At 40.2% G+C, this 16,634-nt stretch overlaps 1 protein-coding gene across 2 annotated transcripts; it reads left to right on the top strand.

The window, feature by feature from the left end:
* The first annotated feature begins 287 nt into the window (after window positions 1-287).
* Window positions 288-11,509, top strand: MRPL15 (mitochondrial ribosomal protein L15). Of its 2 annotated transcripts, XM_076329706.1 has the most exons (6): window positions 288-479; window positions 2,975-3,132; window positions 5,794-5,959; window positions 6,468-6,591; window positions 7,811-8,191; window positions 9,670-11,509. In XM_076329706.1, the coding sequence occupies exons 1-5, from the start codon at window positions 381-383 to the stop codon at window positions 8,146-8,148; spliced, it is 885 nt and encodes a 294-aa protein (XP_076185821.1). In that variant the 5' UTR covers window positions 288-380; the 3' UTR covers window positions 8,149-8,191; window positions 9,670-11,509. The 2 variants fall into 2 exon arrangements, with proteins under 2 accessions (XP_076185821.1, XP_076185819.1); XM_076329704.1 differs by lacking the exon at window positions 9,670-11,509 and having other exon boundaries at window positions 289-479; window positions 7,811-8,287.
* Window positions 11,510-16,634: the final 5,125 nt, after the last annotated feature.

The raw sequence follows: 16,634 nt of genomic DNA, 5'->3' as shown, positions 1-16,634 counted from the left end.
CGGCCGAGACGCGAGAAGGCAGCCTGCCTCCGCCATCCCGCCTCCGCCATCCCGCTCAGCCGCCGGCACCGAGGGCGCTTCAGCCGGAGGCGGCACCGCTCTCCTCGGATGCCCCGCCCGGGCACACCGCGCCTCTCCCCGCTGTGCGCTTCGGGCGCCTGTGAATCACCGGGCGGCCTTCACCGCCCCGGCCCGCCGTGCCGCCGCTTCGGCTGAAGCCGCAGGGCCAACCCCGTCCTCCGCCCGCGCCCCGGCCCGCCCCGCCGGCGGGGCAGGCTGCGCGACACTGTTGGGAAGGCGCGGGAGGCGCGGTTTACGGTCCTGCCGTAAAGCAACTCGCGCAGGAGAGCGTCGCTGCCGTCCTTGGGAGGTGAGCGGACATGAGCGGGAATGGTGGGAGCAAGGCCCTGGAGCTGCTGCGGTCGCTGCCCAGGGTCTCTCTGGCCAACCTAAGACCCAGCCCAGGCTCCAAAAAGCGGGTGAGTTCCTGCAGCTTGTCGGGTGGGTCGCGGGCATGCTTTCCCTCCGGCGGCAGGACTCTGCCTCGGCAGCGGGCACGCCCGGCCCCGGTGGCGTTTGCCTCGAGGGCTGTCAGAAAGCCTCTGGGGAGTCTGCGGCGAGGCCCAGGAGAGCGGTCTGGCCGGAATAGGCGTGGGAAGGCAGAGGAATGGGTGACAGTGTTGTGTGCGTTGGCTCTGTTCTTGCCCTTTGCATGTCTTGTGTGCATGGCTATCCCCACAGAAAACTGGCTGATGAGTGACCCTAGCTAAACCTCAGGGCTGTTGGTGGGGGGCGGGCTGATTACATTCCATTTGTGACCAGATGTTGTCGGTGTATTTGTATTAACTAAAGTCACCGTGTAATCTGGTGTGTGTACGGGCAACTGCCAGAAAGGGTGGGCCATCTGTGTCCTCTGTTTGCCCCTAGGTGCTCACACCCACTGCATATTTTGTACTGCTGCTAGAGGTTGTGCTGTGAGCCAGAGCAGGGAACTAAACCAGCTGAAAACTAGTTAGACAAAAATGAGTTTTCATCTAGTTTAATTCCCTGACTTGTCCAACGCAGAGCTACACAACTGCTTTTGCCAGCACAAGAGGCGCTGCGAGTAAAGAAGCATAGCGTGTGGGCTGGGGACAAGTCAGCTTCCTTTGGTGGCAGGGATACTCTAGTCTGGCATAAAACTGCACTTGAACTCTATACTGTTTAGTATTAAGACAGGTCAGCCGTGCATCTTAGGTCAGATGATGTTTCAAATATATTAGTGCATTTTTTTCTGATGTATGTCCGTTCTGACTTTTCTACTAATATTTCAGTGCACATTAAGTGCTCCATAACTTTGGAAAACTTACAGACACAATAAAGAGCATAAAACATCAAATGTTATGTCTTTGCGGTGTTAGGCTAATAATCAAGTACCATGATGTAATGAGCAGTCTTCAGACCTGAGTTTTACTCAACATTCTGTGCTACAGTCTAACTGTATAGAGGGATTTGTAGGATTAGGGGTGCTTGAAGTCTGGTTATCTGAGTGTTGAATACAAAACCCAAGAAATTGAAGAGGCTTACTGTAGTCCCTTTAATAATGAATTATTTACATTATTATTGATCCAACAATGGCCGTGCTGTGACTTAACCAAAGTTAGCTTATAAGCAGTACAAATACTGTTTAGAATGTGTTGCTTTACATGTCTCCCAGCCTGACTGATTCACATTGAGGAACACAATGGAAAATAGCAAATGTGTGAATTGTGTTGTGCAGATATGAGACTAGTTAGCAACATGACATTGCTCCTTCCACAGGCGTTCACACTCCAGTGAGTGTTAGCTTAAATGGGAAAAACTTTGTGAGGTCAAATGGATCCATCAAAGCGATGCACAGATGTGATCGTGCCTCTTGGAGCTGAACAGTGAACTCTACCCCGTGCAGCACGGCAGTGAGATTCTGAAGCCTGCGGCTCTGTCTTATCCCTGACAAAGCGTGAAAAAATCAAAGTGAGCCTTAGTGCTGCAATTTCTTCAGTATATGAATTAAATGAAGTTGCCCAACACAGAAAACTTTATTAGGTCAGAGTGAGCTGGCACCGCTTCATTTAATAGCAGTCACTCCTAGCTGCTCATTTCCACCCTTGCTTACTGCCTGCTTTGTAATCCTATAGATATTTTCATACCCATGAATTGTACTGAATGGTGCAACTGACCTGGATTTTAAATTTAAAAAGAAAAAAAAAAAAGGTTTTACCTTTGCTTATCTCCTTAATGCCGTTCACCATTTAGCTGTGCAAGTGCTTCTGCTGGCACAAATAGGAGGTGAGTACAAGGAGATTGCTGAACTGCTGCTTATGGCTGCAATGCTAATTTAAAGTGCTCAGGAAACTAATAGCTTAGTATCACAGTATTAATTTAAAAAACAATAAAGGTTTAAAATACAATCTTCTCTTTTGATTTGTAGTCAGTAGAAATTGCAACAGTTGCAGGCCCTTTAGAAAGTCTGAGTCCGTGAAAAGAATTATATGTGTGCATAGCGTATATAGTCTGTTCCCCTGCCCCTTGAAGTAGAACTGATTTTTTTTTTTCTTTTTTTTAATTTCTTTTTTCATTGTCAGTGTTCGGAAACTTCTGAGCACTGAGCAACTTCCTCATGAAATAGGAGGAAATATCAATAGCTAATTCAGAAAAATTCTCTAACTTGGAGAGTGCAGGGTGTAAGAGGTAGGATTAAATACCAGTATTCCTTTTATTGCAATGTGTGTTCGTGTAAACTTTCAGACTATTTGTGGTGCCTGCCTAGAGCTGTGCTCTGCAAAAATCGCATTAACTGCTTTTCTGACTATTTTTCCCCGTAGAAAAGAGCTATCTCTTAATTTTTCCTCGAGGATCAGCATTTTGCTCAGTTGTTTACGTCTCTGAAATCTTATGTTTTATAGATACTTATCTCCAAAGTAGTTGACTAAATGTATCATTGGTTGTTTTCAAGGAGAGAAGACGTGGCCGTGGAAGATATGGAGGTAGGAAGTGTGGTCGAGGTCACAAAGGAGAGAGACAAAGAGGAAATCGCCCCCGATTAGGCTTTGAGGGTGGTCAAACTCCATTTTACTTGGCCATACCAAAATATGGGTTTAATGAGGGACATAGGTAAGTTTCTTCACATTTACTCAGAAATTAATCATTGTCTGCTTTTCTTGACCTTTCTCCTGAACCCTAACCAAAACAGGCCTAACTGAAAATGAGACATTCCTCTCAGATTGTTAGCTTACTTACCAGCAGAATCTCCCGTTTCTTGTGAGATTTTTTTAATGAATTCATTTATTTTCTGTTGGTTTACAGCTCTGCTTATTTGCCCTTTCCTTTGCATAATCCCCCGTATGTAGCAGGTTACCCTTCCTCCTACAGCTGAATGCGTTTCTCCTCACAGACCGCTCCTCTGTACATGCTTGTTTCCCCCTTTGCCTGTCTGCACAGCAGATAACCTATTGAACTGACTGGGAACAGTCCCATTGACTCGAGTGAGGATGTTAGGCATGGAAGTGGAATCCAAAGCCTCGCTTTGTTATTTCTCTTTGCTTTATTCACCTGAAGCTCTGATCTGCTGCTAGCCAAACAATTCTGCTTCTCTTCATGACTCTACTTTTTTAGCCCCACAACACTGCAGTCTTTGTCTGTCTGCACGCCCTCTGTTCCACCTAGGATCTTAACAAGCTCTTTAATATCAAATCTATTGGATGAAGCCATTAAGTCATCTTTCACGATTGTTCTCCTCAGACGTTCTGCCTTGTTTGACGCTTCTGTCCCCTTTTCACATGGTGCTTGTTTGTGCCATGTCCTTCTTTCAGCTTTTTAATGTTTAAAATGATTCTTTTAACCAGTCATTGTTCTTAGCTGGAGATCTGTATGCCAGTGTTTTATTCATTTCCTTCACTATATTGACAGTTACACTTTTTTTTTTGTTTGGTTTTTTGTTGTTGTTTAAAGCTGTTTTTGTTTCCTAAGATGGCATGTATGTTACCTTGGTCACTAACCATTTTGTTGCTTTTAGGTACGGTCACGAAAGCATTGTATGGGTACAGAAGTTGTTATAGGCAGTAGGAACAAAAACGTGCCACACCTAGCAGGCAGTTCAAGAATGAAAGGACTTATGTGAATTTATTTGTGAATTGTTAAACTTACTGTTTGATTTTATGTTTCATTTGCTGTTATAACTTCATCAAATAGCTGTGCATTTTTATATTTCCATTCTTTATGCATGCAGTATAACCTACAGACCTGTCCTGATTATCAAAGGTTTTCTCTGTCAGTCGTCTTAGTTTTGAAGTGTGATTCAAACTATACTTCCAAGTACTGTAATTTCCTCCTGTTTCCTTAACTTATTATAAGAGTAAATGAGAAGCACTTTTGATAGCTGAAGACACAGTGTAGATCCGCAATCCCACAAAGGAAGTGCTGCAGAATGCAGGCACTGAGCTTCTTATGTTAACAGTGGTCACAAGTTCATGAATAACCAACAGCAAAAATCCAAGTTTCTGCAGTGACAAGAAATTAATAGGGTCTTGCTGTTTTTAACCGCATCTGACAGCATGTGGAAACAAAAAAAAGTACTCTGTAATGTCTTTTCAATGTTGTTGGCAAAATTTCAATGCCAGGCTATTGTAAATGTTTTTCCGGTGAACATTGTAAATGCACTTGAGAGAGACTGTTGTGGCAGGATGGGAGCATGCTGAACAATGTCTCTGCCTGTTTATCTTCACCTCACTCTTCTTTCTGACTGCAGTGGTGTTCCTCTACTTTTTGAACTTTTGCTCTGTTAGGAACTGTCTGACAGTGCAGATTCTGCTGCTTGTCTTGTCTGTCTTAGCTTGCCAGTAACAAAGATAAGCTGCTCAGTTTTTCTGCTACCACCGACAGGTTTCCAATAGCAGTGGTTAAACTGATTGTATGAGAAAGTTTTGAGCGTCAGCATAAATGGTATGCAGTAGGTGGAGACACTGGGATCGGGAAAACTATTCTAAGGATTGGTTTGTATAGTAAAGTTAGAACTTCATAAAATGCAAAAGTGGATTCTGCTGAAGCTGATGGCTATTGACAAAATATTACAGTTTCCTTTGGGGTATGGGTTAATGCATATTTTCTCAATATTTCTCTCACTTGGTGATATTTTGAGGAAGATTCCATTCAGTACTTGTGAGATGTCAGGTACAGTGGTAATGGACTAAAAAATCTTGTTGAATATAGGCAAGCTGTGCAGGAGCACGTACAGGGTTTGGCTGATAGTCTTTGACTAAATTTGTATAGGAGGGGAGGATATATTTGCTTTTGACTGTGTATTTTTTTTTTGTCAGATTTTCTAAATGTATCAGTGAAGCTACCAAGCTGGATTCACTTTGAAGATGGTCGTTATTTAGAATCTTGTTGGCTGACCAAGAAATGCTGACACTTAAATTTCTTCATCTTTTTTTTCTTCCTTAAACCAGTCAGCAGGTAGAGAGGTGTTCTGGAGTAAATTGAGCTCGGCAACAGCAAAATGATTAATATCATATTGGAGGTGGGGGTGTGTGAGCAAACCCGAAGGCATAAATAATGGGAGTCTTGGGCTGTAAGTAGGGCTTGCATTTGCATTAAATTAAACTTAAAATTTTGGCTTATGGATGGCTGTGTTTTAAACATTTACTTGGTAGTTTTAGGAGTAGGTAGAAAATGGAATACAGTGTGGTGTATCTCAGTTGACCAGTTCCTATTAAAGCTTTAATTTTGTAATTTTCTAATTGTTTTGTCTGGGTTTTTTTGTTTTCCTCTCCCCAGCCTCAGACGTCAGTATCAACCGCTCAGTCTTCAGAGGCTGCAGTACCTGATTGATTTGGGTAGAGTTGACCCCACGCAACCAATTGACTTAACACAGCTCACTAATGCCAGAGGTGTAACAGTGCAACCTCTCAAAAGGGATTATGGTGTCCAGCTGGTGGAGGAGGTATGCATACCAGACACTTATTACTTCAGGCAGTGTAAAGCCTTGGGGTTTCGGTTTTTCCATGCCAGGCTGTCAGATTGTCCTTCCCATGTTTTGGAAGCATCTTTGCTTTTCTAAATCGGCTTGCTGTGAAATTTTTGTGATAATAAATCCACTAGAGGGCACTGTGTGTTAGCAAAAAAAAAAACCCAGGATGATGTTTTACGACCTGAGAGCCTACAAAAATAATAGTTAAGGAGCACATAACAAGAGGTTGAACTCGTATTTTAGAACAGAAGACTAGAATGCACTGAAAGAAATGTATGAATATTTTGGACAGGCAAACTTTTTTCATTCAATCCAGGTGACTTGAGTGAGGGCAATTTGGTTACCCGTCTTGGTGCAGGGAACAGACAAATCACAATATTTTGTGGGATTTAATGTTTCTTAACAACTTTGCAGAGAAGAAGTAATGTATGTCCTAAAATACTAATTTTAATGCTACTCTAATATGTGTTGCAATTTACAGGGTGCTGATATCTTTTCAGCAAAAGTAAATATTGAAGTGCAGAGGGCATCTGAATTGGCAATTGCAACCATAGAAAAAAATGGAGGTGTTGTGACAACATCGTTCTATGATCCAAGGAGTTTGGGTAAGAATTTCTTTCCATTTCAGACTTCCCCCTCCCCCCCGCCCCCAGATGTGCAAAGATTAAATGATCCAAATCAAAGCTTCAAACTTAGTTCTTACTGGAAAATCATCAACAACTTATATTCTAAAAGCTTCAACAACACATTGTTATACAAATGTTGAACTGTAATGATCCTCAGTTTTGCTTTTTTAACCATTCATCTGTTTAGCCCTACCAGTGTTAGTAGTCACTTACCAATCAGCCAGTTAAAGATATCAAAGTAGCTTTGTAAATAGAGGAACTGATAAAAGATTGTTCCTTTGAATTTTTGTCTTCTAACTTTCTCATGTGTTTAATAAACTAAGACAATTCAGGAAAAAAATTAGATTTAAAAAACACTGTGGATGTTTGTATTTTTAATTTAAAATACTTTTCTAGTTAAAGTGAGGAAATAACTAAGTTACAGAAGCTCAGAATCGTTCCAGTCAAAATGGCTATTGTTTTCAGAACACTTTCACTGAAGAATGAGGCTTTGCTTTGCTTGAGGCTGCATCCTGCCTAACATTCATTCATACGGTTTTTATTGACAATAATGGAGCTTTCATGTGTGAATGAGGCTGAGAACAAGAGGAATAGACATTTTTCGTGTGCAAAATGTGTTACCCTGGAGTGATAAAAGTTCTTTTTTGATTATTTTCTGGATTGGAAAAATATTAAGGTTAAAAGGATCTGGAATGTAATTTGCCAAATTCAGTAAAACTTGAGGAGGAGAGGATAGTCTCACAAATGACTAAATAGGTGCACATGCCATTGATTTTTTTTTTATTTAAAATACTTACAGAAACACTAAATTTGACATTTGTCGGTACACTGTGTAAATAGCCATGCAAATGCATTGCTTCTAAACTGGAAGTCAATCCTTTAAATAAATGGCATCTTCTAGCTTAGTTATTGTGTCTTTCCAAAGTAGGCATCCTAAATGTATCAGAAGTAATGATTCATCCAGATTGTCACTATAAATAATCAGCTAAAACATAGTTGTTTGGTTAAGTGAAACTTGTTAAACTCTATCTTACTCTGAACAAGAATATTCTTAAGATCTGGTTTTTTGCTTGATACTTTTTAATAAGAGTTTAATAATTTATTTAGCACAAAATACTAAATAAGAAGGTGTCATTTAATGTCTTTAAATATGTATTATAAAGCATAGTATCTAATTTTCTCTCATGTTTGCCCACAGAAATTTTATGTAAGCCAGTAGTATTTTTTCTGCGTGGCCAGCCTATTCCAAAGCGAATGCTTCCACCGGAAGATCTAGTCCGTTACTACACAGATGCCAGGAATCGTGGGTACCTGGCAGATCCATCTAAGGTTGCAGAAGCCAGGCTTGAACTTGCCAAGAAATATGGTTATGTCTTACCAGACATAACTAAGGATGAACTCTTCACAATGTTAAGCGCACGCAAGGATCCTAGACAGATATTTTTTGGTCTTGCTCCAGGATGGATCGTAAACATGGCAGACAAGAAAATTCTAAAACCAACTGATGAGAGGCTGTTAAAATACTATAGCTCATGAATTCAGGACTGGAGACAACTGCAGGTGTACAGGAAACATCTGGGTATGAAATAATGGATACGAAGTGGTGTTTGTTGTTTTGGGGTTTTTTTAAGACTTCTGTTATACTAGACAAAACATTAAATTTTTGTTTATGTAATCTTCTGGTGTAGCTCAGCTTTTTTATTGTCATAATACAGTGTATGAAAAGTCTTAACATTTGGAAACAGTGTAGAGTCTGACATAAAGTGTGTGTGTTCAGACACTTTCTCTTGCAATGATTTGCCAGTTATGTTTTCAGACAAAATGTTTCAATGTTGCATTTATTTCAGAGGATGATTCCAAAGAGTAACTTGACTTAATAATTAGCTTGTATTCCCCCCCCCCCAATTTAAAATCAGAAACATAGCTATACAAAACTAGTAATAGTTTTACAATCATATTACATAGCATTATATTTTATGTTTTAGAAAATGGTGTCTTGAATACCTCTAAGAGGTAGACCATCTATTTTTGGATGGGGAAAATGAAAAACAACCAGAAATAACGAAGTACAGAAGAATTCATTAACCTCTTCAATTCCATAGCAATGTTTTGGGTTTTGTCACTGCTATCAGTAGTTCTAGAGCTTGAGAGGTCTCGATTTTTGTCTTATTCCTTCAGATGGAATTGAGGAAGACAGGGTGTGCAGTTTAAAAGAACTTTCTATCTAAATTTAAAAGAAAATAAAAGCTATTTTAAATCAATGGGTTTTATTCAAACAGAATTTAAAACTTGTCCAGACACAAATGTATTGGCATTAATAAAAATGCATAGCAGAATCCAGAGTCAATGACTATTAGACAGTGACAGTAGATTGTGAAGGATGGGGATGTGATGGACAAAGTAGACAATTAGGGTTGAGTTTTCAGCTTGATCGCAGATTGCATATGTGACAGTGGACAAGTGAATTGAGATGTTGTGAAAAGTTAGGAACAAATTATTTTTATGGGAAACAGTATTTTAATCAAACCAACTTGCTACAATCTTGAAAAATATTTTCCAACAAATGTTTGTGTCATCAGTCTCTCCAGAATACCATACTATTACTATGCAGAAATATTCTAGGTTCCATACGGAAGCTTAGGATTGGGCATTAGGGTATGATGAACCAGGCAGTAAATTGAAAGATGAGAGAGGAGACTAAGTTAATCTGTCAGAACTTGATCTGACTCCTCAGAAGTTAATGAGATGCTTCAGAATTACATGAGCTTTAATGGAAGCTGAATTTGGCTTTAAAATAGGGATAATTTGGTTATTAGGAAACAGTCTGGAAGACCAGAACACAAGAGTAAGTCTTGCTTTCCAATTTTCATGTGCCTTTGGAAATGCTACTTACAGTTTCCTGTAGCTGCCAAACCATCCCATCTCGTAGGGGAAGCCCTCTGAGTGCCAGAATCTCCTGTTTCTCCTGTATAACACCTATATTTCACTTGCCTGCCTCAAGGGGGGGAGAAAAAAAAAATAAAAAATAAAAATTAAAATATCTTCCTTTTCTTTCAGAGGGTAACAAGAAGCGGATGAATTTTTTTGCTGGTGTTTGTCAACCAGCCCAGATTCTTGCTTCACTCAACAAACTGCCTTGTCAATTAATATGAGCTTCTGTAATCACAAGACAAAATAAAACAAGTCTTTTATTCTCATGCTGATTAAATAATCTGAAATCCAGAGATTAACAGTGGAAAGTCACTCATTTTTGACAACTTGCTCTTCAGCTTCTGTTGTCCGTTGTTCATTTGTGTTGGATGCTATCAGTAATGGTCGTTCTCCTGATTTGTGGTTTAAGTATAGGTGAAACATAGCAAAACAACACCAATATAAAATTGGATTGTGAATAGCAGGAATTTGTTCTTAGTGGCGTTAACATTCATATTTTATAAGGTGCACAACACTTTTTTGGCACATTAAGAATAATACCGTGTGCCAAAAAAAGTATAGCTGGTGTTAACTTGAATGTGAAGTAAATAACTTTCTCGCTCTAGATGTATCCTGTTCTGCATCCTGATGATTGTTGGTTTGGAAACTTAAATGACAAGCAATACTTTTTTTTTTTTTTTTTTTTTTCTTTTTGTTATTACAATACTACTGCCTCCATTTGGGAAGGAGTTGGAGGTGGGGGAAGAGTATTTATTGCCTTCCCTTATTTGTGCCATAATGTTTCTGTTTTTATGAATCAATTCACAATTGTATTTTGTGGAGGTGGTGGTACTCAACAGGAAAGCTACTTAACTGGAAGCAAAGAAGGAAGTTAGTCATATTAGTGAAGACCAGAAGACAAAAGTGTTTATGTATCATTGTGTATTTTTGGGAGGAGAAGAGGGGGGAAGGCAACTTTGTTTCCACTCCTGCTTTTTGTATTAAAATGAACAAATTGCTCTCAGCAATTTTTTTCCTAAATCAATTTCTTTGATATACACGCGCGTGCACGCGCTGGTTTCTGTAGGCTTCTAAATGGTTTTCAGGTGAAAGGGTAACTTGGATAAAATGATAACAGTGAAAGAAAGAATGAAAACAGGAAACAGATGTCTGGTGACGTCGAGGGATTGGATAGCACTTATTCAGTGAACGACGTCTTAGTCACAAGGCAGCTGTATCCTGGCTCTGATACTATAACGCTACAAATACCTTGGAGCCAAAACAGCCACGTTCCACAAAATCCGGTCATTCTACTTTATAAAGGTGATCTTTTATCATCTTATAATTGGAGAGGGCAGAAAGGGCTGTATGTTGCTTTATTTAAAATACGCAACACTTGTCTTTTTTTTCTCTCTTCTGTTTACAGCAGCTAGTATTTTGTAACGGTTGTTCTGATTTTTATTTACTAGTGAAAAAAGTGACAAGGCTATAGAGGATTTCCTGTTCATTTTATCTCATCAGGAACACAAGCCTCCTGGCAACCAAATACAGAATTATCAAAAGCACAAGTAAGTTATCGACAAGGTTTCTAATAAATCCGTAACAAACAGCCTCCCAATGGACTGTTGTTTATACGAGGGTCAGGCTCACCGATGCAAGACTCTAAGCCAGCACTGGCGGCTGAGGCCATTCCCTTTACTTGGGAATATGTAGCATGCTTTCATGTTCATAAGATAAATGATTGCCTTGGATATCCTGTTTTGATAGGGGTTTTTCATATGCAACAATGTATTACACAGCAAGAAGCACCCGATCTGCTGTAACCGGAAAAGCACTATCAAGTGGCTGAGGAAAAGAAACGTTATTTGTGCCATGAAATACTGAAAGCCGTGTCAATTTTTATCAACAACATCATACTTTTGAATGGTTGCTTGATAAAACTGGTTACATATGTGAGACTGAAATCAAAATAAAGGCCTCTGAACGAGTACATGCTTTGTTATATCATACCTTGATAATTAGAAATCACCTGTTTCTTATGAGATAGTCTCTGCTAACAGCAGCCGGTCAATACTATACTTACAGGTGGCTGACTGCAGACTCGAAATGAAGCAAGTTACAAGAAATGCATTTTCCCTTTTACTTGTATGTCCAACAAAGACACGCTGGCTTTTCATTCATCATACTTCATAGTATAGTATTCGTGTTTAACACCCAGAAGTTGACTGTACCATTCACTGGTTTCCAAAAAGGAATAAATGAATAAATCAGTGGCCCTGATCTGAATCTTCGCTGGCAGCGTGCCAACATTGTTTTGACATACGAGCATAATTGATGTTAGTGCTCCAGGAAGTCATATAAAAGTGATCAATTATGAAGATAGCTTCCCATTGCTATTTTATTATTTTCTATTTTATTGCTAAAATTTAAAATGCTAAGGCAAAGCTAATTTTGCACTGTTGAACACTCACAAGTTCTGTAGAAATTTGTCTTTAATTTGAAATTGTTGCACGAGGTTTGTATTTTAAATATTTAAGTGTTAGATTTACATATATCTAAAATAAGAAAGATGCTGTGTCTGTTCAAAATGGCCAGTTTAATATTCCGTACGCAGACTTATTAAAATTTCTTGATTGGTGATCAGATGGGAATAGTTTTACATAACTCGCAGCCTGTACTTTAGTTTATTGTGTTATGGTTTAGTCTATGAAAAGATGTAGTTTGAAGTCCTGGTGTGACAGAATTCTTACCCGTTAGAGGAAAATTACGAACTTTTTAAGCTCCTTCATGTCATAGCCCAGGTGGCCCATCTTGGTCTTTTGTAGCAGAAAGATATGGCATTGTCTAAAGAATTACTGGTTTCTCAGTAGAAGCAAAATATCCTCAGATCTATTCTGTCTCCTTTGGTTAATATTCCCTCTGTTGCATCTGCATCTTCCCGAGGTCTCTTCTCACTTCTCCCGTTGTAGTGGTGGGAACTACAGGGCTCAATCATTCTCACAGTGTCATCCTGTCTGGCCCACTCTGGGTTTGAAAATCTGGTTGTTTTATGTGCCTCTGGAGCAGGAAAAGTGTTGATCATTCCTGCATCTGTTTATACGAGGGGGTTTTTCGTGGCTTGAGTTTCCTGGACTGGTGTTGCTTTTGTTGTTAAAAATGTCAACGGCGATGTTGTTTACTTGTTAACCTCATAGATTCCAAGACACACGCCGACCGAGTTGGAGGGGCCTTTGAGCGATGGATTCAGAGTTTATTCAGAGTCAAGGAACACTCCTAGAAGGGTGTCTGCGCACTTAACTCAGAATTACACACATCAGATACGAGTCTTGATGGATAGGCAATTTTGCGTTCAATGCATCGATGCCCAAATCAGTCTCTCCTTGCACTTTTGGAAACCCAGCATCTGTAAGGTTCGTTCTAGTTTCATGATAGGATTGTCCTGCCTGCTCTCTAATCTATAAATAAGGGCAAATTAGCCTGAAAGTCTGCCATTGCTTGATGTTTATGTTTTTGTTGTTATTCCTTGGGCAGGTAATGGCAGCTAGAGGTTTGTGTACATAGAGCAGTCTATGAAATATAAGTTGATATGTAAATTTACAATAAACTAGTTCTCTATGGATTTTTTTGTGATGCTACTGTAGTTTGCCTTGCTCCCAATGTGGAGTACCTTAAATGAAGAAAATAAATTCACTCTTAATATCTGACAAGGGAGATGCTTTCTTTACTCTGTTGAACGTAGCTGTGGTTCAGAGCTTCAAAAGTTGCAATCCAAGTTCCCTATAAATTTAGTATAGTGAGATATTGTCTTAATTTCAAAATTAATGCAAGTCTAAATTTACACTGCTCACATGTAGACAATTGTTTAAGCTCATTTCACCGTCAGCAGAAATCTGATGCAGTCAGTGGAGCCTGGAGAATCACTGTGTTTAGCCTGAAGCAGACACCTGAGCAACTAAATTGCGCCCTAGGCTCCACTGACTGTGACAGTGGTTTTAACATATAGTGCACCTGTGTACACCTAAAACATAAGTATCTGGAACTGAATCCCACTCCGTGTTTTCAGTGACCCAAGATGCTTGAAGTTAATGGTGGGAAGATCTCCTTGTGGATCACAAGCCGCCAGTGTGGATTGCCTAGCTCAGCACTGGCAACTTATGAAGTTTGATGTACTAGGTTGTGTTTGTCTTTGAAAATAAGCGTGCTAATTTAATAAAAAACAAGTCAGAGGACATCTTGGTGCCACAGGAGGTGAAATGCTGGCAATTAGATGATCCGTGTTATTTTACAGCTATTGGAGAGCACAGCTTTTCCAGGATACAGGAATTGGTGACATTCTCACCTAGAAGGCTCTGACTCTTTCAAGGTGGTTGACTCCCAGTTCACAGCTCTGCACTGGTATTGCCATTCAAAATTTGTCTACCTACCTTCTCTGGCCCTCGTGTAATACATTGCTGATGTTTGTGCCAGCTCTAATGTATGCATTTCCTCTGTAAGCAAAGCATGGAAATTAAAGTCGCCTGAACTTGCAAATGAGAAAAAATGGGAGAGGAGGATAATGTCCCTCTGAGGTGCCTCCTTCAGCCAGTGGTGCTTGTAATGGTCAGAGAAGGTGACTGAAAGGCTTAAACACAGATGTTGTCTCGCTGCTCTCTGAGAACATGCAGTCCAGTGTGTCTCTTAGGGTCCGCCCTACAACTGCTGTGATGAATTCTGGTGTGTGTATAAAAGACAGATTTGGGACTGATCCTTCTACAGATTTTGACTTGCCATTTCTCCTGTTTTCAGTGATTTCTGGGTCCCTGAAACCTCATAGATGCGTTTGGTTTTTTTAGTGTATAGGCAATCATTTATCCCTTCTTTTTTGTTTGGTTTTTTTGTGGGTTTTTTTTGGGGGGTGGGTGGGTTGGTTTTTAGGTTGGTTTGTTTTTTTGGCAAGGCAATCGCACTAATCACCACAGCAGGCAGTCTGAGTATGGGCCATGTACTAGGCTTGAGACTGTTCCAGTCAAAATATTATTCTACTGGTTTTATGTTGGGCTTGGCTGGCTTGACATTGCTGCCGCCCTGACTTCTAGGACTTGTGAAATGTCTGAGCTAATTGTGACTTTGTTGTTGGAAGGCTCCAGCCCTTCCAGGTTCATCACTGAAGACAGGTGTTTACTGTGGAATGATCATGAAATGAATTACCGTAGCGAGGATGTGAATGTGTTGCAAAATTCTACCTGGTTCAGTTTTTCTGCACTCATTTGTATGTATCTGAGGGAATTGAAGCACCGGGGTGCTATGATTTTGTCTTTATTTATTGTGGAAAAGCTTATCTGCCCATTAAGAGAACCTAAGAAGAAAATGGAGGGTGAAAAGCTGTCAAGTCATTTTTGCTGCATCTCGTGAAAAGTGCATGTTTTCCCAGTTCGAACTGTTGCTCTCAGCTGAGCTGGATGACTTTGCTTGCAGCATATTAGGAAACTGCAATGGCAGCAGGCCACTATGGGCAATGACATGCAGCTAGGGTACTGTAGTTGGCCCTAGTGAAATAGGGCCAACTAGTAATAGTCTGTGCAGACTTGGGAACATGAGAATCAAGGTATGAAAGCCTCCTTCTGAAGAGATTCCAAAATGAGAAACATAGGAGTATTCTGCAAACACCACTGACACTCCGCTGCGTGTTTTATTACTCTTTGTTTTTGCTGACTGTACTGTTATGAACTGTAAGTATTCAAGAAATCATTTAAAGAATACATTTTAGGTTTTCTTTGTTGTCCTTTAGAGTTTTCAGCCCTGCAGAGATCTTGTTTCCAAGCATTGTTCCTGTATCCAGCAAGGCTAGAAGCAAATTTAAGAAGTGGGAGCCAGCATTTTCATGTGATGGCATTATTCCAGGAACTGGTGCTTTAGGATAAACAGTAAATATTGTGAGGCTTGCAAAACAGTTACTGATTCATTGCTTATACCCTGCTGATTTATTCATTGTTTGAGAGCATAACTCCTCTGCTGTCTCTGCAGTTGACTTCCAGTCACGTCTCCTGGGCATGAAAGAAACATGCTGTTCTTTCCAGCATCCAAACCTGAGGGTAACAAATATTTACATATTTATTTACATTATAGGTACATAAGCATCCCACACAAGCAACATCCTCCTCTGCTCCTTTCCCCAAATTACAAGACTGCTGTGATCATTTGTAGTGCTGAGAGTTGCATCTGCTCCCTGGGACAGGGAGAAGGTCCAGTGTCCTTCTGGTACAGGCAAGGCTGACACCTAGTGACCAGACGCATTTATTCCTATGGGAATTCACTGAAGTCTGGTTCAATGACTATTCACTCTTTTCTAAGTCTGGAAGGTTTAAACTTCAAAGCGAATGGTTCATTTATTTCATCATCGCTTTTGGCCTTTGTTTTCAGTGTTTCTAGTGTACTCTTCTAAAGATGAAGTTAAGGTAGCTTGAAAGCTTGTTCAAGCTTAATATTGGAGCCATGAAGGTTTTGCATGTAGTCTCCTGGGAGCTGTGCATTGCAGCTGCTCTGAGCAAACTGACACAGACGGCTGAGAGCAATCAGCGGCGAGTTCAGAATATGGTCCTTTTGTGGTTTTTCCTTAATAAAATCATGGCTGACCTTGCTGTTTGGATTCTCTTTGCTCATCCTGTTTTAAAGAATCCAAAATCAAACATAATGGGATATTCTCTGAGTTGCACAGTTTTCTGTCTACTGATGTCTGCTGACCAGGGGTAGCATCTTACAATGACGCTGCCACCTGGAAAGCGCTACCTGTTCCATTATCATTGCAGATCCTGCTGGAAATACTTTTTGAGTACTGTGCCTTAGCAAACTGCGTATTAAAGAAGAAGAGTAAAACCTAGCTAAAAGACCTAGCTAAACCTAGCTAAAAGCATTCCAGAATGCTTCTGATTTTTCTTTGGCTATCTAGAATAACATTTCAAAAGTATAACATACTGCTGAGAATTGTGTGTGACCTTTACTAATAGGAGTAGCCATATAAATCTGGGGAAACAGCCTCCTCAATGTGAACCAAAGCAGTCTTCTCCTTGGAAGAACAATCATTGACTCCAAAAGCAGACCACAGAGGTTCTCAATGGTTCCCCACATTAATGGGT

This window comes from Aptenodytes patagonicus, chromosome 2 (genome assembly GCF_965638725.1).
Source record: "Aptenodytes patagonicus chromosome 2, bAptPat1.pri.cur, whole genome shotgun sequence".
Taxonomy (NCBI): Eukaryota; Metazoa; Chordata; class Aves; order Sphenisciformes; family Spheniscidae; genus Aptenodytes; species Aptenodytes patagonicus.
This window is presented reverse-complemented; position numbering and strand designations above follow the sequence as displayed.

Excerpts from the sequence above, each read along its gene's own strand:
- MRPL15 (XM_076329706.1), top strand. The coding sequence starts at position 381 with ATGAGCGGGAATGGTGGGAGCAAGGCCCTGGAGCTGCTGCGGTCGCTG. Across the intron at positions 480-2,974 it reads GCCCAGGCTCCAAAAAGCGG|GAGAGAAGACGTGGCCGTGG; the intron begins GTGAGTTCCTGC and ends GTTGTTTTCAAG. Across the intron at positions 5,960-6,467 it reads GTGTCCAGCTGGTGGAGGAG|GGTGCTGATATCTTTTCAGC; the intron begins GTATGCATACCA and ends TGCAATTTACAG.